Here is a 27,646-nt window from a genome sequence, read left to right on the forward strand (position 1 = left end):
ATCCTTCCTGCATCTACCCTGTCTAGTCCTGTTAGAATTTTATAGGTTTCTATGAGATCCCCCTCATTCTTCTGAACTCCAGCCAATATAATCCTAACCGACTCAATCTCTTCTCATATGTCAGTCCCGCCATCCCAGGAATCAGTCTGGTAAAACTTCGCTGCACTCCCTCTATAGCAAGAACATCCTTCCTCAGATAGAGGGACCAAAACTGCACACAATATTCCAGGTGTGGTCTCACTAAGGCCCTGTATAATTGCAGCAAGACCTCCCTGCTCCTGTACTCGAATCCTCTCCCTATGAAGGCCAACATACCATTTTCCTTCTTTACCACCTGCTGCACTTGCATGCTTACCTTCAGCGACTGGTGTACGAGGACACCCAGGTCTCGTTGCACATTCCCCTCTCTCAATTTATAGCCATTCAGATAATAATCTGCCTTCCTGTTTTTGCCACCAAAGTGGATATCCTCAAATTTATCCACATAATACTGCACCTGCCATGCATTTGCCCACTCACTCAGCTTGTCCAAATCACACTGAAGCATCTCTGCATCCTCCTCACAGCTCAACCTCCCACCCAGCTTTGTGTCATCTGCAAATTTGGAGATATTACATTTAGTTCCCTCATCTAAATCATTAATATATATTGTGAATAGCTGGGGTCCCAGCACCGATCCCTGTGGTACCCCACTAGTCACTGCCTGCCATTCGGAAAAAGACTCGTTTATTCCTACTCTTTGTTTCCTGTCTGCCAACCAGTTTTCTATCCATCTCAATACACTACCCCCAATCCCATGTGCTTTAATTTTACACGCCAATCTCTTATGTGGGACTTTGTCAATAACCTTCTGAAAGTCCAAATAAACCACATCCACTGGCTCCCCCTCATCAACTCTACTGGTTACATCCTCGAAAAAATCCAGTAGATTTGTCAAGCATGATTTCCCTTTCGTAAATCCATGCTGACTCTGTCCGATTCTGCCACTGTTTTCCAAGTGCTCAGCTATTAAATCTTTTATAATGGACTCTAGAATTTTCCCCACTACCAACGTCAGGCTGACTGGTCTATAATTCCCTGTTCTCTCTCTACCTCCCTTTTTAAATAGTGTGGTTAAATTAGTTACCCTCCAATCTGTAGGAACTGTTCCAGAGTCTATAGAATCTCGGTAGATGAGCACCAATGCATCCACTATTTCTAGGGCCACTTCCTTCAGTACCCTGGGATGTGCATTATCAGACCCTGGGGATTTATCGGTCTTCAATCCCATCAATTTCCCTACTAATCCTGATTTCTTACTAAACCCTGTGTTCCCCAACATTTCTGGTATGTTATTTGTGTCTCCTTTGTGAAGACAGAACCAAAGTATGTATTTAGTTGGTCAGCCAATTCTTTGTTCCCCATTATAAATTCCCCTGTTTCTGACTGTTAGGGACCTACATTTGTCTTAACCAATCTTTTTTTCTTCACATACCTATAGAAACTTTTACAGTCAGTTTTTATGTTCCCCGCAAGCTTACTCTTGTACTATATTTTCCCCTTCTTAATTAATCCCTTGGTCCTCCTTTGCTGAATTCTAAACTGCTCCCAATCCTCAGGTCTGTTGTTTTTTCTGGCCAATTTGTATTTCTCTGCCTATCACTTTTCTTATTCCCCTTTCTGTCTTTTGTTCTTGTCCTTGATTCCCCCTCCTCTGACTCCTTGCATAGGTTCCCACCCCCCTGACATTTTAGTTTAAACCCTCCCCAACCTCTCTAGCGGATATCCCCCCAGGACATCGGTCCCGGTCCTACCTAGGTGTAACCCGTCCAGTTTGTACTGTTCCCGCCTCCCCAGGAATCTGAAACCTTCCCCCTCCCACCATCTCTCCAGCCACATATTCATCCGATATATCCTGCTATTTCTACTCTGACTAGCATGTGGCACTGGTAGTAATCCTGAGATCACTACCTTTGAGGTCCTACTTTTCAACTTACTTCCTAACTCCCTATATTCTGCTTTTAGGAGCCCATCCCTTTTTTTTGCCTACGTCGTTTGTACCAATGAGTACCACAACCACTGGTTGTTCGCCCTCCCCCTTCAGAATGTTCTGTAGCCGCTCTGAGACAACCCTAGCCCAGGGAGGCAAGATATCATCCTGAGTCTCGTTTGTGGTCACAGAAACGCCTATCTATTCCCCCTACAATTGAATCCCCTATAACTATTGCATTCCCACACTTTTTACTCCTCCCCTGTGCAGCAGAGCTAACCATGGTGCAACGAATTTGGCTGTTGCTGCTTTCCCCTGTGAGGCCATTCCCCCAATAGTATCCAAAGCGGTATATTTGTTTTGCAGAGGAATAGCCACAGGAGATTCCTGCATTGCCTGCCTAGTCCTCTTGCTCTGTCTAGTGATCACCCATTCCCTTCCTGTCTGTGGACTCTTAGCCTGCGGTGTGACCACCTCTCTATATGTGCTATCCACGATACTCTCTGTCTCGCGGATGCTCCTCAGTGTCCGTCGTCGCCACTCCAGCTCTAAAACCCGGGCTTCCAGGAGCTGCAGCTGAAGATGCTTCCCACACACATGCTGGACCCAGGCACTGGAAATGTTCCCGGCTTCCCATATAGAGCAGGAGGAACACGCCACGGCTCGAGCTCTCCTGCCATGACTTAACCCTTTAAATTAAATTAAATCTTTTGGAAGATACTTAATATCAAATAATATCAATTACCTTAGAGCCCTTCTTCCCTGATCCTCGTTGTTACAGAATATAGCCCTTACAAACGATGAACCACAAAATAAGACCTTAAAAACTATAAGCGATAAAAATAGTAAACACTTACCCGACTGTACTCTGAAAGGATCACCTCATTCCCTCCTCACCAATGTCCCTCAGTCACCAAACTACAACTTAAGCTCCTCTTGATCATCAGCAAAGTGATGGAAGGTGTTGTCGACAGTACGATCAAGTGGCACTTACACAGTAATAACCTGCTCACCGATTCTCAATTTGGGTTCTGCAAGGCCACTCAGCTCCTGACCTCATTATGGCTTTCCTTGCTCCTAGCATAGACAGAAGAGCTGAACTCAAGAGGGGAGATTTAAGTGACTGCCCTTGACATCAAGGCAGCATTCAATTGACTGTGGCATCAAGGAGCCCTGGCAAAATTGAAGTCAATGGCAATCGGGGAGCAAATTCTTCACTGGTTGGAGTCATACTTTGCACAAAGGAAGATATTTATGGTTGTTAGAAGCCAATCCTCTGAGTCCCCAGACATCGTTGCAGGAGTTTCTGAAAGAAATTCAGGAATAACATCTTTACTCAGAGCATGGTGAGAAGGTGGAACTCGTTACCATGAGGAGTGATGAGGTAGTAACATAGATGCTTTTAAGAGGTATCCAGCTAAGTACATGAGGGAGAATGGGAAAGTATGCTAATAAGGTAAAATGAAGTAACGTGGGTTTGTGTGGAGAATAAACATCGCCACAGATCAATGGGGTCAAACAGAGGGTGGTATTTAATAGAGGTGACGAGGGCCTTTCCCATTGGCTGGAGAGCTAGCGAGAACTCGGCATTGCCTTTTCAGGAAGGCCTGCTGAATGAAGTACCAGTCAGTCACTTAACTAGGCAGCAGTGAGCCTTTCCCAGGATCAAAAGTCCCAGGAGTAGAAATCCCGCTCAACAAGAGCTCTTGATTCTTCAGCAGCGTCATTGGGGAGGCAGTGGGTGTTGCCGATAATACATCGACCTGAGGCCCGGGATCACCGATGGACCCAGGCTCAGGTGAGTGATGGCAGCAGGGGGTCATGGGAGGGTGGTTGCGGGACTGGGTGAGGTAGGTCGACAACAAGGACAGGGGAATGACAGTCAGTGCCTCCACCCCCTTCCCGATGCTGGGTCCCTCAATCAGGCATTGAATGTCTTTGAATGAGATACCATCCTGGAAGCCAACAAGCAACCCTGACAGGTTTACTTTTTGGGCTTTTCACCTGGCGATTCCCTCGCTTGCCTCTGGCTGAATTCCAACAGCGGCAGATTGAGGCCCTTAAGTTGGCATTAATAGCCCACTTAAAGGCCTTAGTTGGCGGCAGGGTAGGAAGACCATTTACAGACCTTCCCGCCATGGACTTAATCATGGCAGAGGCAAAATGATAGTTGGGTCCTCACTCACCATCCATCCACCCGATTAACTGGCCGCCATGACCAAACTTAGCACAGGAGAGGGCATTAAATTCTATTCAGCCTGTTTCTATGCTATAAAAATTGTACATAATATGGAAGCTGATCCCATATTTGTTAACATTTTCAAGGGACACCATGTAGGTAGGGAATATACAGGCATTGATGGAAACTTGGGGTGTGCTGAAGTTAGCTGCAAGTGTGGGAGAAGAGAACATTGCAGGAGTTATGCTATATTGGAACAAGTACAAGTGGAACTGTTATGAGGATGGCACCACAGATGTGGATGCCCAGAGGAAGCAGTTAACTCGAGCAAATGCCATGAAATGGTGGGAGTGTAGGCAAGTGTGACAGGAGGGATCATGCACCATGGTTGTAGCCACAAAGAATGCCTGTGCAATTTACCAGAGTCGTCTCAGTTCTTTATTGGGATGGAATGGGATTTGAGCAAGGAGTGATAGGAAAGGTGACCGTGGATTGGAATGGCAATTATTTCTTTGAGCGCTTTGAAGATCAAGGGATCAACGAAGGGAGGTTAGCAGTAAAGTGGTAGTTGGAATGAACACAAAGTTTGAGAATGGTCTTTTTGGGGTGGAATGAGATTACAGTAATTTTCAGTACCAGCAAGAATTGAGTCAAGAGGAGAAAGTTGAGAGCTCAGTATTTTAGGTTTGGGCGACCAGAAAGTAACTTCCTCTGCCCTCCAAAAAAACAAAGATTCTGGGCAGTTGATCATTATGACACAGATCCTGAGTTCAGACCCTAAAATTAAAATGAAGTTGAAGGACTGAGTGGATTCATTGACTGATCCCTTAACTCTGAGAGCTGGGTTTGAAGCCCCCTCAGATTGAAAGAATGGAAGCCTCCTTTAGCTGTGACTGCAAATGTCTTGTTGTAGAATAAGTCTGGTAAATTGGGGCATTCTTTCACAATTCTTGGTATAAAATTGACCAAATTTAACACTAATAGGCAATATTTTGACAAGAGTCCAGGACCATATAATTGGGCTCTGAAGAAGGGTCATACAGACTCAAAACGTTAACCCTGTTCCTCTCTCCACAGATGCTGTCAGACCTGCTGTGTTTTTCCAGCATTTTCTGTTTTTGTTTCAGATTTCCAGCATCCACAATATTTTGCTGTTAGCGTGCAATCAGTTTTCCGTCTCGTTAAAGAGAGATCATGGATTGCGAATGGAGAAACAATGTTGTTGTGTTGAACAGAGGGCATGATATTCAGGCCGAGAAAAGGAAGATTTATTTTGCACCTGGGAATAACAAATGTGACTTGGAAGGGATTGATTCTGATACTGGGAAGTCTTCAAAATGAACATCTCTCATCTTGATAAAGGGATATGATATATATACAACACCAACTTGCACTTATATAGTACATTTAACTAGGAAAGCTTCCCAAGGTGCTCCACATGAGTGTAATCACAGATGTGGCACAGAGCAAAAGGAGATGTTAGGACGGGTGACTAAAAGCTTGGTTAAAGAGGTAGATTTTAAGGAGAAGGGGGTGGGCAATGGTGGGTGTCAGCATTAGCTCCCCCATCAGGTTAAATCTTCCAGGAGCTCCATCCTGGTTCGGAACTCTATATTTCAGGCTTTCTTGTGGACTAGGAGAGGCAGGAATCCTCTTTGTGCCTCACAAAACTGCCTATCTGGACCAGTGTAGGCAGGAGACTGCAGCATTTATTTTAAAAAGATTCCGCCATTGAGATTGGCAGGGCCTCCACTTCACCCAGCTTGGTCGGGCTCTTTGGCTGATTGAGGCCTCCTATGCACCCTCTCCAACTTTCTGTAAATTTGGGTCCTACATTTCAACAAATGCTTAATTGGCTGTAAAGCACTTTAGGATATCCTGAGGCTGTGAAAGACATAATACAAATTAAACTACTTTCTTCTTTCTTTCATTATGTTTTTTTAAAAAATCCATTATCTCTTAATTTTTTACATATTATGCGAATGGGAACACTAAGCAGATGAGACAGGCAGACGGTTATAATTGAAACATCAACATTTTCCTTTGTCCGTAGATGCTGCCTGGCGTACTGAATGTTTCTAGCATGTTTCTGTTTTGTTTCAGATTTTTGGAATTTGCAGCACTTTGTTTTTGATACCTTAAAGAGGGTTTAACTTGATTCACACCCAATTAGGCAAATGTGTAAGTATGTTGCACCCACACATCTTTTAAAATATGCCCTCATTAGCCAAAGATAGTCTTGGATTTTTACACCATTGTTGCACCCGGGCAAGTCCCCTGATTATATGCTGAAGTGCCTTGGCTGGCTCTTGTTGCACAAAGGGATTGGCATTGATTCAGTGTCCTGTGAATGAATCACTTGGCAGGCCAAAAGCACCATAGAATCTGTTCAGCAACTAAATTGCCAGCTTCATCAGGCAATATAAGGCAGAACACTCAGGTTCAATGAGCCTGGGAAAAATCCAACATCTTTCCTTTATTATCATTATGACTAGTTAACATCTTGCTTTAAAGAAGAATGGGTGGTATAGAAATTTGCAGGTCTGAGTAGGTAAATTTCAAGAACATGTGTTTTTTTCCCAATCTGCTCGATTTATCAGACTGTTTGCTTATCAGTTTGGCTTCAGACCTGAAACTTTCTGCCTCTAGCAAATTGAGCTACAGACGCACTCAGCATACCACATGATGAGGAGTATATCCAAAAACAGTATTCCGCTGCATTTACTATGGGCAGGATTTTTGCCTCGTCGGGTGGCGCACGGAGGGCGGCGCCGGGAGCGGTCGCGAAGCTGATCATCGCCCGCGATCGGGCCCTGATGTCGATTTCATGCTGGCTGGCGAATTAACAGCCAGCCAGCGTGAAACATTCGCTGCAATGCTGAGCGCTGCTGGAGTGGAGGTGGGAGGAGGGTGAGCGTGGAAGTTTGCACATGCACACGTGTGGGTGCAATGAAAGGCTCCCTGAGGCACAGACCTGCCTCAGGGAGCTGAAGATTTTAAACATCAAAAATAAAGTACATACAAATGTTAAACACATGTGCCCTCATGTGACTCTGTCACAAGTAGGGACATGTTATAAATGATATTGCAACATTTTAATTTTATTTTTAATTCCTGTTGGAAACCTTATCCTGCCCGTGGGTAAGGTTTCATACAAAATCCAAAGGTCATCTGCCTGATTCACCTGCCCACCAACTGTAAGGAAAAATTGCATTTGATTAATACTTTACCGGCCTTAATAGGCCCATTAATTGTTGGTGGGTGTGCTGCCGACTCCCGCGCATGCCCGCCGACCAAAATATCTCACAAGTGGGACGCTCACCTGATGTCATCGTGTGCCATTTTATGCTCGAGCGGGTCGGGTGCGTACTCATCCGCTCAGCAAAAAATCCTACCCTATATGTTTGTTAGTAGTTAATTAGCCTGACATTACTGAGGATGTATCATTTCACAATATAATCCAGATATATTGTCCTTTTAAAATAAAAACTCTCCCCTTCATATTTATTTTTCATGTCCTGTGACAAATAACAGATTCCTCAGATGGCCCATGATTTATAAGTTATGGTAAGAAAATGCAAAACATTTTGAAAGATGTAAAATGAGAACGGCATTTATGATGACTCTTCTTGCGTTAATTCACCAAGGATTTTGAAACTGTCTGCAAGATTTTATGTGGTAAAACCAAAGAGAAAATGGGAAGAAAAGTCATGTTCAAAAATTAAAAATTTTGATTCTTTATATTTGGGGGTGGAGTTACAGCATTCTGATTGTTCATGATAACTTTGGTGGAAGATCTGCAAAAAACCTTGGATCTTCTTTCAAAGTTGTAGCGGTGGATTGGGATGGTCCAAAAATATTCAATCCTTTTGGCTCTATTTGTTACTTTATGCAAGTTTTTTGCTTTCAAAATCATTATCACAATGTACAGTTTATGCAATTTAGCTTTCCATATTTTAAGGATGACTGGAACAACTTTTAAATAGCTGTTATGCTTGAGGGTAGCAACATCGGCACCTATTATACCTTTGGTTGCATGTAGTTCATCAAGTACATTTAAGGGTCAGCCAGGTGAAAAAGATTATGTTAAAACCTGTTAGTGCTGTCAGCCCAACCAATTATTCGTAAATGCTGACATTTTAAAATTAACGAAGAGTAGGTCATCTGGATTTTAATGGATCAAAACTTGAATCGTTGGGGTGAGCTAAAATTACATAAACTACAATTAATAGAAGAAAGTATTAGTACTATTGATGGGAAGTAAATGGAAATAAATGTTTAGCTAAAAACTGCAATTGTTTTAGACACTGCTTTCATCTTTATGTTTTATTTGGTCAGCACTATATTCACAGTAACATTGTATTGGACAATTTCATAACTTGTCTGTTAGTTGACAAAAGAAATGGTGCAGCTTTACCAATGGGTTTTAATCTAGCAAGGGGTTTCGCTGGTGCAGGGGTAATTTTTTTTCCATAATTTGGATAAATTAAGGCAATAAAATTAAATATAGACTTGTAGGAAAAAATTCTGTGTATTGATTAAAAATGAATTATTTAATGTAGGTTATTGATTCAACCATGTTACAATTCATTTATGAGTAGGTGGCTGGTAGCATGGTTTTAGACTAGTAATATAGAGGCCTCGGTGAATGTTCCAGAGGCATAACTTCAAATCCTGCCACAGCACCTGGGGAATGTAAATGCACTTAATCAATTAAATATGGAATTAAGGAGCTAGCATCAGTAATGGACCAACCAGAATATTATAAAAACCCATCTGGTTCACTAATATTTTTCAGAGAAGGAAATTTTACTGGGTCTATATGTGACTCCAGACTCCCAGCAATTTGGTGCCCTCTGAAATGGCCTAGCAAGCTACTCAGTTGTATCAAACTGCTAAAAAGATAATGACCCAACACTTCCAATGGAATTAATGATGAACTTTGGGACATTCACCACAGTTGCGCATCGGGACCCAGAATCAAGATCAACGCACATGTGCAGTACTTACACACTAATTTCAAACTTATGATGGGTGCCCAGTCTATTACTAGTCTTATTACAGTCATTACTAGTCTAAAACCATGCTACCAGCCACCTACTCATAAATGAATTGTAACATGGTTGAATCAATAACCTACATTAAATAATTCATTTTTAATCAATACACAGAATTTTTTCCTACAAGTCTGTATTTAACTTTATTATGATACACTGCCCAGGACTCTCCATGGATGCCTCCAACACTGACCCTACATTGTAGTCTTGGGCTGGATTCCCTGAAGTTGCCCATAAATTTATTCCAGCATACTCATGCTCTTAATCACAGGTGTATGACCAAGGTTGAAAGTGATTTACAGCAGAAGCTGTATATGGAAGGCCTCAAAATGTGTTTAAAAGTAATCTTGCAGAACAAGTAACACCCTGCCCACCCAACACTCCAAGCCACCTACCCACTGTCCATAGCTAATCCCTTTTTTAATGAAAAAAAAATCAATGCACTTAGAACTGCATGCACTTTACCACTTATTTCATTTTAAGTACTTTTCCAATTCCTGTCAAGACTTTTCCATGTTTACTTGCACTAAGTTAAAGGCTATACAACTCATAAAAGCAATTAAAAGGCATTTAAAGATTAAAAATAGTTAAAGAAAAATGCTTAAGAACTTTAAAAAGCTCACTACAACAGTGACAGCCTATTGGATCTTAAGCATGACCCAGACCTCCCTGTCGCTTGCCATTTCAACACACCACCCTGCTCTCATGCCCACATGTCTGTCCTTGGCCTGCTGCCATGTTCCAGTGAAGTTCAATGCAAACTTGGAGGAACAGCACCTCATCTTCCAGCTAGGCACTTTGCAGCCTTCCGGACTTAATATTGAGTTCAACAATTTCAGATCATGAACTCTCTCCTCCATCCCCACCCACTTTCCGATCCCCCTTTTTCCAATAATTTATAATTTTTTTACACTATATATTTTTTCCCTCCTATTTTTAAATTTATTTCGACCTATTGTTTCATCTCCACCTTTTAGCCCATTTCAATCCCTTCCCCCCACCCCACCCAGACTAGGGCCATCTGCCACTAGCTTGCTTCCCTTAATGTCCCCAGTAGCACATCCTTTAGATAATATCACCATCGTCAACACCACTTTGTCCTTTTGTTTATGACATCTTTGGCAGTCTCTTCTTGGCCTCCACCTATCACTGGTCCCCTATCGAGCTCTCCTGTCCCACCCCCCTCTACCAGCTTATATTTCATCTCATTTCTATATGTCTTAGTTCTGATGAAGGGTCATACGGACTCGAAACGTCAACTGTATCCCTCTTCGCAGATGCTGTCAGACCTGCTGAGTTTTTCCAGTTATTTTTGTCTTTGTTTTTTATATTATTTGGATCTTATGAGACTTTCCTTCCAGTGCGATATCAAATGCGGCATGGCTTGCCATTTCTGCACCTTGTCACTACTCCTAATAGCTGCGTTCACTGATGGTTGTGCCCCTCAGGAGGGACGGGAAATCCTTCAAGCTCCAGTGCAGAAGGGTGAAGATGTAGTTTTTTTATCGTGGTCAGCCCTAAGTGCCATAGCCTTGCTGCCATTTGGAAATCTGGGCCAATAAGAATAAAACTTGACAGCATCAACCTCAACATTGTACATGTCAAAGGCAGCCCCAGTCCAAAGTCCTCCTCACTAATAACTGGTGCCAAAACTCAGAGAGGTATCCCACAGACTAGTTAAACAACAGACTGACATAATCTTATTCACAGACAACTCACCATCATACCCAGGGTATGTCCTCTCCCATCAACAGGGCAGACCTACTAGAGGTGACAGCATAGATGTACATAGTCAGGAGGATATGGCCCATGGAGTCCTCAACATTGATTAGGATCCCATGAAGTTTCCAAGCATCGGGTCAAAAGTGAGCAAGAAAACATCCTGTTGATTACCACCCACTGCCCCCGTCACCTGATGAATCAGGTCATTACTCTTTCAACAGCACCTTCCAAACCCATGACCTCTACCACTTAGAAGGATAAGGGTAGCAGATGCATGGGAACGCCACCACCTGCAGGTTCCCCTCCAAGCCATACACCACCCTGACTTGGAACAATATTGCCGTTCCTTCACTGTCGCTGGATTAAAATCCTGGAACTCCCTTCCTAACAGCAGTGTGTGTGCCACATGGACTGCAGAGGTTCAAGAAGGCAACTCACCACCACCTTCTCAAGGGCAATTAGAGATGGGCAATAAATGCTGGCCTAGCCAGTGATGCCTACATCCCATGAACGAATAAAAAATAAAATCAGTATGCCTCCACATTAAACATCACTTGGAAGAAGCACTCAGGGCAGCAAGGTCACAAAATATACTCTGGTTGTGTAATTTCAATGTCCATCACCAAGAGTGGTTCAGTAATGCCATATTGACTGTGCTGAGGACATAGTTTCCTATGCCATACTTTCAGGCACAGTCTGCGGAAGGTGGTGACAGAACCAACATAATGGAAAAAAAACTGCCTGACTTTGTCCTCACTAATCTACCTGTCACAGAAGCATCTGTTCATGACAGTACTGTTTGAAGTGGCGACCACACAATGTCCCATCTTCACACTGCGGACATCCTCCATAATGTGTGGCTCTACCATCTTCTAAATTTGATAGTTTCAAAACAGATCAAGCAGCTCAGAACTGAGTATCCAGAGATGTGGGCCATAAGCAGCATCAGAATTTTATCCCATCTCCATGTTTAATCTCATGGTCCAACGTATCCCTCACTACCATTGTCATCAAGCCAGGAGATCAGCTCTAGTTCCATGAAGAGTATAGAAGAGCATGCCAGGAGCAGCCAGGCATACCTAAAAATGAGGTCACAACCTAGTAAAGCTACAAGAATTGTCTACATACATGCTAAAGGAAGCAGCATACTGTGGACAGAGCTAAGCCAACGGATCAGATCAAAGCTCAGCAGTCCTGACATATCAAATCAAGAATGGTAGTGGACAATTAAACAATTAATGAGAGGAGAAGGATGCATGAGCATCCTCATCCTAAATGAGAAAAGACCCCAGAACCTGACTGCAAAAGGCAAGTTGCAATCACCTTCAGCCAGGAGTAGCAAGTGGATGATCTATCTTTGTGTCCTCCTGATGTCCCCACCATCACAGTCTTCAGGCAGTTTGATTCACTCCACTTGAAATCAAGAAATAGCTGAGAGCACTGGATCTAGCAAAGTATTTGGGTCCCGATAATATTGTGACTGTATTGCTGAAAACTTGTGCTCTAAACTGGCTGCATCCTAGCTAAACTGTTCCAGTACAGCTACAACATGGACATCTACTCAAAAAATGAAAAATTGTCTAGTTATGTCCTGTCCACAAAAAAAAGACAAATCTAATACATCCAACTACCACCCTATCAGTATACATTTTGTCATTAGCAAAGTGGTGGAATGTTCTGTCGACTGGAGATTCTGCTATGAATAACTCGCCGTGTAACTTTCCAAAACCTGTCCACCATCTACAAGGTACAAGTCAGGAGTGCAATGGAATCCCCTTTACTTAACTGGATGAGTGCCACTCTGACAACACTCAAGAAGCTACATCATCCAAGATAAAGCAACCTGCTTGATTGATAACCCATTCACCATCTTAAATATTCACACCCTCCAACTCTGCTCACCATGGCTGTCGTAGCAGGGTCTGGTGCATACAGGGTTAATGTGGGACTGAGTACAGTGCTGCCCACACAGTGATGTAAGAAGGCACATGACCCAGAGACAGGGTCGGTCTAGGAATGGACAGAGATGAGTAAAGACCTTGGATGGAGTCAGTTCCATACCTGTTACCTCTAATGTATATATGTATATAGTTGTGAATTGTTGAAAAAGACTTGCTGCTAATATACTCAACACTGCGAAGCCTATCTCATGGTGTACGAAGCATGGTTATTCATGGTGGCAGTGGTGGAACCAAAAACCTTTATCCTCACAAGAATGCAGAAAAACTAAGAAAAAGGACACTTTAAATGGATTCTGAACTGAAACAAAGCTACAGATGGGGAGAAAATTCACCAGAAAGACAAACCTTCAGCGAGAGAAGAGTCTGGAAGCAAAAAAGTCAAAGTTTTACTCCAGCATAAGACTCCATTGAATCCCCCTTGGAAGTCCAGCTTCAGCAAGCAGAGCTCACAGCCTGCAAGGGTTTGTCCACATCATTCCAGGTCCAGGAAAGTACCCAATGGTCAGATCAACCTACTGCACATGAGATTACCATAGCACCTCCGCTTGAAGTGGTACCAAAGAATGATCAACAGCCTGAGGAGCCTGTACCTCCAATTATGATGATGGTACTGTTGGTAGACACACACCAACCATTGTGCACACAGCAACTGCAGCAGCTTTCCAAGGTTCCTTCAACAGCATACAAACACAAATTAGAAGCAGGAGTAGGCCACTCAGCCCCTCGAGCCTGCTCCACCATTCAATAAGATCATGGCTGATCTGATTGTAACCTCCTACCTCGATAACCTTTCACCCCCTTGTTTATTAAGAATCAATCTAGCTCTGCCTTAAACATATTCAAAGACTTTGCTTCCTCTATCTTTTGAGGGAGTTCCAAAGGCTCACTACCCTCTAAGAGAAAAAAATTCTCCTCATTTCTGTCTTAAATGGGTGTCCCCTTATTTTTAAACAATGACACCTAATTCTAGATCCTCCCACAAGAGGAAACATCCTCTTCACATCCACTCTTTCAAGACCCCTCAGGATCTTAAAGGTTTTAATCAAGTCACCTCTTACTTTTCTGAACTTCAGTGGATACAAGCCTAGTCTGTCCAACTTTTCCTCATAAGACAACCCGTCCATTCCTGGTATGAGTCAAGTCAGCCTTCCCTGAACTGCTTCTAACGCATTTGTATCTTTCCATAGATAGGAGACCTATACTGTACAAAGTTCTCCAGATGTAGTCTCACCAGTGTCCTGTACAACTGAAGCATAACCTCCCTACTTTTATATTCAATTCCTCTCGCAATAAACTATCCCATTTTACTAGCTTTCCTAATTACTTGTTGTACCTGCATACTAGCTTTTGTGATTCATGCATTAGGACATCCAGGTCCCTCTGAATCCACAATCTCTCACCATTTAGATATTATGCTTCTTTTCTATTCGCCCTTCCAAAGCAATTTCCAAAACCATAACTGCTACCACCTGGAAGGACAAGGGCATCAGACACATGGGAACATCACCAGCTGCACATTTCCCTTTAAGTCACACATCATCCTGACTTGGATATTGCTGTTTCTCCAATGTCGCTGGGTCAAAATCTGGAACTTCCTTCCTAACAAGCTGCTTGGACTACATTGGTTGAAGAAGGCAGTTTGCCACTTTGTGGATAATTAAGGATGGCCAATAAATGTTGACTTTGCCAGCAAACCTCATATCCCATGGGTGAATAAAAATATGCCATAATAGTGATTGAAACTGTTTATAAATGTGTTTCTCTCCCATTTAGTTAATGTTAATATTGCTAATATTTGTTGATTAATTAAGTTCATATTTGGGATCCTTTTAGGTGTAACTATGAATATATCAAAGTTGTTATGACTACTGTGAAATTACTGTTTGCTGAACAAAGAATATGTAGTATAAGTACTCACACAGTAAATTCATTTCCTAATCATACAAGTTGATTTTAGTGCATTTACTTTATTTCCTACAGGCAGGCGAATGAGGAGTACCAGGTGCTGGCAAACTCGTGGCGGTATTCATCTGCCTTTTCTAATAAGTTGTTCTTCACTGTGGTGGACTATGATGAGGGAGCAGATGTATTTCAGCAGGTATGGATTTTGTTGTGTGCAGTAGCTATCAACTAGTTCTACATGATGAATTTGGAGCAACCACATTTACTGGCTCCCCTTTATTTGCCCTACTAGTTACGTTCTCAAAAAAGTCTTAATAAGTTTGTCAAACACAATTTTTCTTTTGTAAAACTATGGGCAGAATTTTATGTCCCCCTACCGGTGGGTTTATATTCAGGGGGTGGCCGTAAAATTTCTCAGATGGCCTTACCACTGGGCTACCACCCACCCCGACCTCTCCGCAATTTTACACTGGAATGGGCTGGGCCTAGGCCGACCCGCCCGACCTTGCCTCAGTTGAGGCACTTAGGTGGCCATTTATTGACCACTTAAGAGCTGTTTCTCGCCCAGCCTCAACTTTCGGACTGGTGGGAGGAGTTCAGGGGCAGGGGTAAGCCCAAAAACTAAACCTGTACAGGCCTCAGACAGGAAGGTTGGGGATGGGATGGGGTGGGGGCGCCTCCATCAGCAGCTTCATTTTAACTTTGTGCACTTACCACCACCACTTGTTGGGGCATTAAATGGCTGCAGGGCAGATGCTATTGATGGAGATGCGTGGATGGTGAAAAGGGAAACCCCATCATCCTAAAATCCTGGCCTATGTTGACTTTGCCTGATCACACTAAGGTTTTCTAAGTACATTGTTAAGACTTCCTTAATAATAGATTCCAACACTTTTCCAACAAATGTGTTAGGCTAGCTGCCTGTAGTTCCCTATTTATTTTCTTCCTGGAAATTCACTGGGACCATTCCAGAATCAAGGGAAATTTGGAAATTCATGACCAATTCATCCACTATCTTTGCAGCTACTTCTTTTAGAACCCTCAGATATAGGCCATCAGATCCTGGGAATTTGTCAGCTTTTAATCCTTTAAATTTCTGTCATATTTTTCTAATAGCAGTCATTCTGACTAATTGGATAAACTATTGAGTGTGACCATTCACAAATTATCACATCTCGCTTTAATATACTGTTTTTGGACCTGCAGTCTCTGGCTATTCTTTTTAAACTTGAGCAAATTCACTTTGTTTAATTCCATAATCTTTAAACACAAAGCATTTCCAAAATCCCTTCAGTGAAGAGAATTTTTTTTAAAATCACAAAATGTGACAGGAAGGCTTCAGTATACTATGATATTTCCAGCGCAAAACATTCTAACTTTCCAATAGCCTGTATGTGATCATTATGCTCTGAAGTAATCCAAAAAGCAACCACACGGCACATGGCAACAATTTCAGAAAATGTAACTATTAACAGGTCAATACAATACAAGTCCTTGGAATTTCAATGGATTTTTGAGATTACGTAAGCTTATAATTTAACGGTAATATGCTCTGGCAACATTAGAATATTACTTTTCTGCACAGATACATTTCAAAAAACTATTTTGCACACTTGGGGACAAAGAGTTGAATTTTATCTGTGGGACAGGTGGGCTCCTTTGCAGATGACAGGTTAAAAGACCAAAAAGTGCCAGCCCGTCATGAAGCCGACAGGAACCCACCGACTTTCACATTTGACTGTAGCACGTTTGTGTTTTTTCACTCATCCTTGGGATGTGGATGTCACTGACAAGGCCAACATTAATTGCCTGTTCCTAATTGCCCTTGAGAAGATGGTGGCGAGCTGCCTTCTGGAACTGCTGCTGTCCTTGTTGTGACGACCGGGATGGGAGGAGTGCGCAAATTATCAAGCCCCACTACTCTGAAGGCCACACCATTAATTTAAATGTTTAATTTTCTCAACAAAATGGCCAGTTGTTTACCTATAATTCTAGTACCCAGAAGAAAAGAGACTGACCAGGCTTATTTAAAAAAAACTCAGAATTATTAATTTATTATAAAACAAAACTCTTTTAAAACAAGTTTCAAGAACTGGCTGACACATAATTGTAATCTAGAAGAGTAACTAACTAACCCTTTTAAACTTCCCCAGCACACACGGGCACACATAAACATAGACAACAGGTAGTCTCTGTAGAGTCGGGCGGTTGGGAAAAATACTTCCTTAGAAAAAAATTAGAGTTCACAGAGGTTCGATGCTGTTGGTCCAAAGTTCCTTTGGCTGGGCCCAGTAAATGTCAGGAAGTTCAACAACGACGCTTTAGCATGGAGGAGAGTATAGCTGGACCAATTCTTCCTGTCTCAACTAGCCAGTACCAAATTATGCAGACAAACTACACTCAGATGAGAATTATCTGACTACAAGCCGAGAACCACACGTGGTTTCACAAAGCAGAGAGGGAGAAGGGTAGCCTTCTGTTCTCAGCCTTTCCCCAGAAAAACCCCAGGTTCAAACTTAAGGTTTCTCCTCTGCCATGTGATTGCCTTTTTGTCTTTCAGCTTTTCATTAATGAAAGTGCTTTGCAATTCAAAAGAAACAAACAACTCTTTCTCAAGTACCATGTAGCTCAGGTGATTTCTTGGAAGAGGCTTGCTTGTTGACAGTTCCCAGGTGAACTTATGACCCTTTTAAAAAAAGCTCTGGGGCAGCCTCCAGATGTCCAAATACTGCAATGTCCTTTCATATTTTTAAAAAGCAAAATCCAGTTTAAAGAGATATGATTCCAACATTGTGATGTAAGGATGCCCACAGTGTTTTTAGGCTGGGAGTCTATTATTTTCACCCAGCGACAGTGAAGGAGTGCCAATATAATTCCAACTCAGAATGGTGTGTGGCTTGGAGGAGAACTTGCAGGTGGTGGTGTTCCCATGCGTCTGCTGCCCATGTCTTTCTAGGTAACAGAGGTTGCTGGTTTGGAAGGTGCTGTCGAAGGAGTCTTGGCAAGTTGTTGCAGTGCATCTTGTAGATGGCGTACACTGCTGTCACTGTGCATCAGTGACGTGTCAAATCGCGACACAATTACGAGAACACTGACTTGTTAGAAGCAAAACTATATTTATTCAAGCATGCTTGGGAGTAAGCTGCTCAGGACACCACACGCGGTTCCTAGTCAGCCTAACTCCCTCAACAGAGAATCCAGCATTGTTTATACAGCTCATAACAGGAAGTTCATACCATATAAGGTCCGTACATCAGGAAATCACAGTTATGTCATGGTTAGCACCTACATAGGGCGAGCGCAGTAATACAATTACAGGCAGATGGTACATTTCATGATAAGACAGGAGACAGTTTAACTACAACTATGTAGATAAAGATTACATAAATTACCACATCAGCAGATTTAATCAGGGCACTATTGTTTCATCTAGCACATAACAGGATGCAGTTGTAACCACAAACTTTTCAAAGATACCCCGCGTGATTAGTTTACACTGCTTGATTAGTTTACACCATCCCTTTCTGCAATATAATCACTTTTAGATCATTTAACCCATTAGACACTTTAGCTGACTAAAGCTGTATTCCACAGGCGGAGGGAGTGAATGTTTATGGTGGTGGATGAAGTGGGCTATTTTGTCTTGGAGGGTGCCGAGATTCTTGAGTGTTGAAGCTGCACTCACCCAGGCAAGTGGAGAGTTTCCCATTGCATTGCTTACTTGTGCCTTGTAGATGGTGGACAGGCTTTGCAGAGTCAGGAGGTGAGTTACTCACTGCAGAATTCTCAACTTCTGACCTGCTCTTATAGCCACAGTATTTATATGGACGGTCCAATTAGCTTTCTGGACAATGATAACCCCCAGGAGGGGATTCAGTGATGGTAATGTCATTGAATGTCAAGGGGAGTTGGTTAAATTAATTGGAGATGGTCATTGCCTGGCAGTTGTGTGACGCCAGTGTTACTTGCAACTTATCAGCATGCATGATACAGCTGTTCAACAGGCGGGTCTTACATTTGCCCATGTTAAAAGACAAAACAGCGGAAATTAATCTATGGTTCTGCCTTTATTTCTGAGTGTAGGTTCTCCAGGCTTCCTGGAATTCAGCAGTTTCAACAAGGTGAGAGGACAGTGGGGATTGAGGGGCCTGAGCAATTGACAGGCTGAAAAGCCTGTAAATATAAATATATAACAGCTGCTTTTTAGCCTATGTGAAAGGCTTTTGCCCAAAGGACTTGTTCTGAGAAATTGCTTTTACTGCTTTGGAGGCATTTTTCAATACTTTGGAGGCCATTTCTGCTACCTCCAAGTTTTTTGCCTTCCTTCTGCACTTGTCTGCTTTCAGCCTTTGCAGAAATATGCAGAGTAACTTGGATCTCTGATGAGGAGCAGGAGGAGCATCAGCAACAGTTGCAAAAGCAGTGGTCACAGGGTTTTCCTCAACCACCTCCACAGGACAGAGGGAATGATTGCAGAATTCTAACTTGCATGAAGCAATGTCACAAAACAGGGTTTACAGACAGAGGCACTGAAGAAGAGTCAGAAAAAACATTAACTCTGTCTTTCTCTCCAAAGTTGCTGTCAGAGTTTTTCTGCTGAGTTTTTCCAGCATTTTTTGTTTTTGTTTCAGATTTCCAGCATCTGCAGTATTTTGCCATTACAGACAGAGGATTTCACTTTCAGGACATGACTGAGCACCAGTGCCTCAGGACATGCAGACTTTCCCCTCAGCTTATTTTTTGGAAAAATATACTTTATTCATAAAATACCAGAAAGAACATTACAAAACATTTCAAAATGGCCATCACAGAAAGTGCAATCATATTCAACTTTTCCACATAGATCATGAGGTGCTTCAATACAATCAATGAACATTACAGACATTTCAATATGGTCATCACAGACAGACAGACAGTGCAATGGTATTCAAGTTATCGACATAGATCATGTTGCACTCTGAGGTGCTTCAATACAATTATGATACATTTAGTATTCACTGCATACATTCCTTTTGAGTCATACAGCCCTAGGGGTCTATACAATTCCCAGCTCCTCGGTGCACAATGGCAGAAAGGTCTTAGATAGCGACCTAACCCCATTGCACCTTTGTGGCAGCTGCCCCAAGCTTTAGTGCATACCTCAGCACGTAGTCCTGGACCTTGGAATGTGTCAGTCTGCAACACTCAGTCGGGGACAATTCTTTGCACTGGAAGACCAACAAGTTTCAGGCAGACCAAAGGGCGTCTTTCACCGAGTTGATGATCCTCCAGCTGCAGTTGATGTTTGTCTCGGTATGCGTCCCGTAAAACGCAGAATCCTGTGTCACAGAACTACTCAGGATGAACATCGAGAAGAACCACTTCATCTTTCCCAAGAGCTTTGCAAAGGCACATTCCACAAGAAGGTGAACAACAGTCTCTTCCCCAGCCACCTCGAGGGCAACATGCAGAGGGCCTGAGACTCCTGGTGTTTAGGAAGGGTCTGACGGGGAGGGCCTTTCTCACCACCAGCCAAGCTACATCTTGGTGCTTGTTGGGAAGTTCTGGCGATGAGGCATTCTGCCAAATAACTTTGACAGTCTGCTCGGGGAACCATCCGACAAGATCCACCATCTCCTTTTCCCTCAGGGCCTCTAGGACGTTTGGTGCAGATCACTGCCTGATGGACTTGTGGTCAAAGGTGTTTCACTGCATAATTTTTTCCACGAGGGACAGGTGGTATGACACGGTCCAACTACTTGGAACGTTCTGTGGCTGGGTGGCCAGCCCATCCTTCGCAACACCGGGGACAGTTAGAACCTCAACATGTAGTGACACTTGGTGTTTGCGTACTGAGGGTCTACACACAGCTTGATGCAGCACACACAAAGGTGGCCATCAGGATATGGGTGATGTCAGGCACGTTTTTTCCCCCTTTATCTAGAGGCTTGTACATCAGGTCCCTGCAAACATGATCCATTTTCAACCTCCAGATAAAGCAAAAGATGGCTCCCTTCAGCTGGTTGCTGACATTTGCACCCTCCTGGAAGAAGACCTCCTTCCAAATGGACCAGGTGGGTGCACATTGCCTGTGGCAGTCAAGATCACCACAGCACCTAATGTCTTTGTCTCAGCTCCTTCCAGGGATCTGTAGGAGATATTTGTTGAATCTCACACTCAGCTGACTACAAGTGCATCTGCCAGCTGATGAATGTCATCTTTGCCAGGGCCAGTACTTAAGTACACTTCACACTGATGAGGCCAGTCAAAATGAGAAGGTCCTTGGATTTGCTGCTCTAACTGGATTCCCACAGCTCCAGGGAGCCATAGGTTGCAGGTATGCGACAATCAAAGGACCCACAGATCAAACAGCAGATTCATCAACTGAAAGGGATTCCACTCCATTAATTTTCAGCTGATACACAATCACCGAAAGACCATCATGCATGCCTAAAGCTGCCTCCTGTGCCAGTCAAGTCTACCATAGATATTTGCACTTTCAAATGGTATTAGTGAATTGTTCCATGGAGACAAAAGTTACCCTCTAAGGATATAGTGATGACCCAAATGAGGACCCATACTAATGATACACAGAAAAGGTACAACTGAAGCCACATGAGCACAAGAATTGTCATTGAACAAGCTACCAGTGTGCTGAAAATGCAATTCAGGTATCTGGACAGATCTAGGGGTACTGTTCAAACTTTGTACCGCAGCACTGCAAAAGTTTCCACACTGATAGTGGTCTGCTGTGGTTTGCACAACATTGCACAGCAACGATGCATGGAGCTGCATGGGGAGGAAGTTGATGACCACTGTATCTTCGGAGATCTTATGGGAGAACCTGCAGCCAATAACCTTAGCTCCAAGACAGACTGATACAGGCATACTTTAGCTAATCTGAAGCAGTGCAGTCATCTGGCACACCAATTCTGAACCCACCGAGCTCCCTTCCCACTCCAGCCCCAGGTACAAATCAGTCCAAGATTATGTTTTTTTTCATGGTGTGAGCATCATTAGCAAGGTCAGCATTTGTTGTTCATCCCCAATTACCCTTGAGAAAGCGGTGGTGAGCCACCTTCTTGAACTGCTGCAGTCCATCTGGAGTAGTACATGCACAATGCTGTTTGGAAGGGAGTTCAAGGATTTTGATCCAGTGAAAGTGAAGGAACAGCGATATAGTTCCAAGTCAGGATGGTGTGTGGCCTGGTGTTCCCATGCGTCTGCTATCCTTGTCTTTCTAAGTGGTAGAGGTCGTGAGTTTGGAAGATGCTGTCGAAAGAGCCTTGGCAAGTGGCTGTACTGCATCTTGTGTATGGTACAAACTGCTGCCACTGTGTAGAAGGAGTGAATGTCGAAGGTGGTGGATGGGGTGCTGATCCAGTGGCTTTGTCCTGGACTGTGTTGAGCTTCTTGAGTGTTGTTGGAGCTGTACTCATCCAGGTGGAGAGTATTCCATCACACTCCTGAATTGCATGTTGTAGAGGGTGGACAGGCTTTGCGGATACAGGAGGTGAATTACTTGCCATAGAATTCCCAGCCTCTGACCTGTTCTTGTAGCCACAACCCAATCAACAATCCACCTCTCTCGGAGACGCCCATTGCTCAATTTTTGCCCTCGTCAAATCATTTTTCACAAGGCAGAAGGCCACTTGGCAGGCAGCACTGCAAAGGAAGGCACAATGGAGCTTTGAAATAAAGTTTTTGCTTGACAAACATTAAAAAGAAACATGACAATACCGCACAGTTTTAAACACCCTGGTGAATTCCTTTAAGCAACTAGAAATCCTTTTTAAGATAAAAGCAAAATACTGTGGATGCTGGAAATCTGAAATAAAAACAAAATGCTGGTAAAACTCAGCAGGTCTGGCAGCATCATTGGAGAGAGAACCAGAGTTATCGTTATGAGTCCATATGACTCTTCTGAGCTAAAGAGAAGTAGAAATGTGAGGGATTTTATACTGTTTAGGATGGGGTAGAGCAGGTGGAGCAAAATAGAAGGTCAGTGATAGGTGAGAGCTAAGGACAAAGATGTCATGTTCATAGGATAAAGGGAGTGTTAATGGCAGTGTTAAGGACTAAAGAAGGTGCTGATAGTGGCATAAAGGGAAGGTAGCAGGATTTTCTCTCTCCACAGATGCTGTCAGACCTGCTGAGTTTTTCCAGCATTATCTGTTTCTATTTTAGGAATTATTTTTCTTCCCTTTTCTATAACTCCTACGTGGTCCACCAACTTTGGCTTTAGCAGAGCAAGAGTTAGGCTGCCTGTTTCCCTGCTCTGACTGCTTAGATGCACTTGGCGGATATCCTCTGAGATTTGGAACCCACTAGGTCCCTGTCAATGACTTCCCTACTTGAAGCTATTCAGGGGAAGACTTGGCCATTAGTTAGGGCCAGTGTGCATGGTTTCCTGCCATATCTGATGTTTCATGCAGGTGTCCATTCTTTCCATGAATGTGAACATTAGTGCAAAGGCCTGAGACACCATGGCACTCGTTTTAGAGAATGACAGCTCCAATCTCTCTACAATCATGCACAGTGCTCCTGGAAAGGCTGACAATACCTCACACATTTTCTTCAGGGATGACCCCTGAGACTCAGCATCCACGTCCAGCTGAGCAGAACTTGGAGGGTCCAGTGCTCTCTGGGAATTCTCTACAGCTGTCCCTGTCTCCAGTACCTGCTCCCACTCACTTGTGATGTGTGCTTCACTATGTGGCAACCCAACTACTAGACTTGGTGGACACACTAAAGTCTGCATATTTGAGCTGATGGAGAATGCACCTAAGTCATGTGCTTCCTCAGAGTGTGTGTCTAGTTCCAAGTCAGGATATTGTGTGACTTGGAGGGAGATTTGCAGGTGGTGGTGTTCCCATGCATCTGCTCCCCCTGTCCTACTAGGTGATAGAGGTCGTAAGCTTGAAAGGTGCTGTCGAAAGAACCTTGGTGAGTTGCTGCAGCTCATGTTGTGTATGGTATACACCGCTGCTACTGTGCATCTGTGGTGAAGGGAGTGAATGTTTAAGGTGGTGAATAGAGAGCCAATCAAGTGGGCTCCTTTGTCCTGGATGGTGTCAAGCGTCTTGAGTTTTGTTGGAGCTGTACTCATCCAGGCAAGTGGCGAGTATTCCATCACACTCCTTGTGCCTTGTAGAAGGTGGACAGGTTTTGGTTACTCAGATTTCCTAGCCTTCACCTGTTCTTGTAGCTACTGTATTTATATGGCAGGGCAAGTTCAGTTTCTGGTCAATGGTAACTGTCTGAATGTTATGGTGGGGGATTCAGCGATGGTAATGCCATTGAATGTCAAGGGGAGATGGTTAGGATCTCTCTTGTTGGAGATGGTCATTACCGGGCACACGTGTGATGTGAATGTTACTTGCCACTTATCAGCCCAAGCCTGAATATTGTCCAGGTCTTGCTGCGTTTGGATAGGGACTGCTTCAGCATCTGAGGAGCTGTAAATGGTGCTGAATATTGTGCAATCATCAGTGAATATCCCCACTTATAACCTTATGGTGGAAGGTAGGTCATTGATTGAAGCAACTGAAGATGGTTGGGCCAAGGATATTACCCTGAGGAACTCCTGCAGTGATGTTCTGAGACAGAGATCATTGACCTTTAACAATCACAACCATTTTCCTTTGTGTGAGGTATGACTCCTACCTGTGGAGAGTTTTTCCCCGAATCCTACTGACTTCTGTTTTGCTAGGGCTCCTTGATGCCACACTGAAATGTCAAATGCTGCCGTAATGCCAAGTGCAGTCACTCTCACCTCACCTCTGTAGTTGAGCCTTTTTGTCCATGTTTGGACCAAGGCTGTAATGAGGTCAGGGGCTGAGTGGCCATGGCGGAATCCAAACTGTGCGTCAGTGAGCAGGTTATTGCTGAAGAAGTACCGCTTGATAGCACTGTCGGTGACCCCTTCCTTCATTGCTGGTGATCAAGATGGGGCGGTAATTTGCTGGGCTGGATTTGTCCTGATTTTTGTGGACTTGACATACTGGACAATTTTTCACATTGTGAATAGATAGCAGTGTTTTGGTTGTACTGAAACAGCTTGCCTAGGGGCTAGTTCTGGAACTCAAGTTGTTATTACTATTGCTGGAATGTTGTCAGGGCCCATAGCCTTTGCAGCATCCAGTGCCTTCAGCTGTTTTTTAGAGTGAATAAAATTGGCTGAAGACTGACAACTGTGATGCTGGGAGCCTCAGGAGGAGGCCAAGATGGATCTTCCACTCGGCACTTCTCGCTGAAAATGGTTGTAAATACTTCAGATAAAAGCAAAAAACTGCGGATGCTGGAAATCCAAAACAAAAACAAAAATACCTGGAAAAGCTCAGTAGGTCTGGCAGCATCTGCGGAGAGGAGCACAGTTAACGTTTTGAGTCCGAATGACCCTTCAACAGGACTAAGTAAAAATAGAAAAGAGGTGAAATATAAGCTGGTTTGGGGTGGCGGGGGAGGGGGGGGGCGGTGGTAGAGCTGGATAGAGGGCCAGTGATAGGTGGAGATAACCAAAATATGTCACAGACAACTATCTTGACTCCATTCTCTCTCCCCTTGTCCAGTCCCTTCCCACCTACATCCGTGATTCCTCTGACACCCTACATCATATCAACAATTTCCAGTTCCCTGGCCCCAACCGCCTCCTCTTCACCATGGACGTCCAATCCCTCTACACCTCCATCCCCCACCGGGATGGTCTGATGGCTCTCCACTTCTTCCTCAAACAGAGGCCTGAACAATCCCCATCCACCACTACTCTCCTCCGTCTGACTGAACTTGTTCTCGCACTGAACAATTTCTCCTTAAACTCCTCTCACTTCCTCCAAATAAAAGGTGTGGCTATGGGTACCCACATGGGCCCCAGTTATGCCTGTCTCTTTATGGGGTATGTGGAACATTCCTTGTTCCAGTCCTACTCCGGCCCCCTCCCACAACTCTTTCTTCGGTACATCGATGATTACTTCAGTGCTGCTTCATGCTCTCGTCTGGACCTGGAAAAATTTATTAATTTTGCTTTGAATTTCCACCCCTCCATCATTTTCACATGGTCCATCTCTGACATTTCCCTTCCCTTCCTTGACCTCTCTGCCTCAATTTCTGGTGATAGACTGTCCACCAATATCAATTACAAGCCTACTGACTCCCACAGCTACCTCGATCACAGCTCCTCACACCCCGCTTCCTGTAAAGACTCCATCCCATTCTCTCAGTTCCTTCGCCTCCGTCGCATCTGTTCTGATGATGCCACTTTCAAAAACAGTTCCTCTGACATGTTCTCCTTCTTCCTTAACTGAGGTTTTCCACCCACGGTGGTTGACAGGGTCCTTAACCGTGTCTGGCCCATCTCCCGCGCATCCGCCCTCACACCTTCCTCTCCCTCCCAGAACCATGATAGGGTCCCCCTTGTCCTCACTTATCACCCCACCAGCCTCCGCATTCAAAGGATCATCCTCCGCCATTTCCGCCAACTCCAGCATGATGCCACCACCAAACACATCTTCCCTTCACCCCCACCGGCGGCATTCCACAGGGATCGTTCCCTCCGGGACACCCTGATCCACTCCTCCATCACCCCCTACACCTCAACCCCCTCCCACGGCACCTTCCCATGCAACCGCAGAAGGTGTAACACCTGCCCCTTTACTTCCCCTCTCACCGTCCAATGGCCCAAACACTCCTTTCAAGTGAGGCAGCATTTCACTTGCACTTCCCTCAATTTAGTCTACTGCATTCGTTGCTCCCAATGCGGTTTCCTCTACATTGGAGAGACCAAACGCAGACTGGGTGACCGCTTTGCAGAACACCTTTGATCTGTCCGCAAGCATTACCCAGACCTCCCTTTCGCTTGCCATTTCAACACTCCACCCTGCTCTCATGCCCACATGTCCGTCCTTGGCTTGCTGCATTGTTCCAGTGAAGCTCAACGTAAACTGGAGGAAGAGCACCTCATCTTCCGACTAGGCACTTTACAGCCTTCCGGACAGAATATTGAGTTCAACAATTTTAGATCATGAACTCTCTCCTCCATCCCCACCCCCTTTCCGATTCCCCCCTCCTTTTTTTTTCCAATAATTTATATAGATTTTTCTCTTCCCACCTATTTCCATTATTTTTAAATGTATTTCCATCCATTGTTTTATCTCTACCTTTTAGCCTTTTTTGATTCCTTCACCCCACCCCACCCCCACTAGGGCTATCTGTACCTTGCTCGTCCTGCTTTCTACCCTTAATTAGCACATTCCTTAGATAATATCACCACCTTCAACACCTCTTTGCCCTTTTGTCTGTGACATCTTTTGGTTATCTCCACCTATCACTGGCCCTCTATCCATTTCTACCCCCCCCCTTAAACCAACTTATATTTCACCTCTTCTATTTTTACTTAGTTCTGTTGAAGGGTCATTCGGACTCGAAACGTGAACTGCGCTCCTCTCCGCAAATGCTGCCAGACCTGCTGAGTTTTTCCAGGTATTTTTGTTATTGCTTTGTAAATACTTCAGCCTTGTCCTTTGCATTGATGTACTTGGCAACCCATCATTGAGGATGGAGATATTTGTGGAGATTCCTCCTCCAGTTAGTTGTTTAATTGTCCACCATTATTTATGACTGGATGTGACAAGTGATTGTTGTACAACTGGCAGACTCCACGGGGTCAATGCTGTGAGAGGTGAGTTGGATCGGGAGGGTTTGAAAAGATTTGCGTCCAACAGGCGCGTTGGGTGGGCATTTGGGGTTGCTGATTTTAATAATGCAGTGTCGAGAGTCTCAATGGGACCTTCAGAGGATGCCAAGAGAGGCACACATGGATCTGTAGTTTTAACTATGAAGGAATCAAGTCTGGGACGGTGGCAGGAGGGTAGGAAGGTCG

General features: G+C 43.9%; 1 protein-coding gene across 2 annotated transcripts in view; it reads left to right on the top strand.

Annotated features, from left to right (window-relative positions):
• tusc3 (tumor suppressor candidate 3) overlaps positions 1-27,646 on the top strand; it is a 754,082-nt gene that overhangs the window by 254,046 nt on the left and 472,390 nt on the right. For both annotated transcript variants that reach the window (XM_078556286.1, XM_078556336.1), the window contains exon 3: positions 14,869-14,986. In XM_078556286.1, coding sequence (XP_078412412.1) covers positions 14,869-14,986 — 118 coding nt within the window. The remainder of the gene's footprint in view (positions 1-14,868; positions 14,987-27,646) is intronic.

This window comes from Cetorhinus maximus, chromosome 1 (genome assembly GCF_964194155.1).
Source record: "Cetorhinus maximus chromosome 1, sCetMax3.hap1.1, whole genome shotgun sequence".
NCBI classification, from domain to species: domain Eukaryota; kingdom Metazoa; phylum Chordata; class Chondrichthyes; order Lamniformes; family Cetorhinidae; genus Cetorhinus; species Cetorhinus maximus.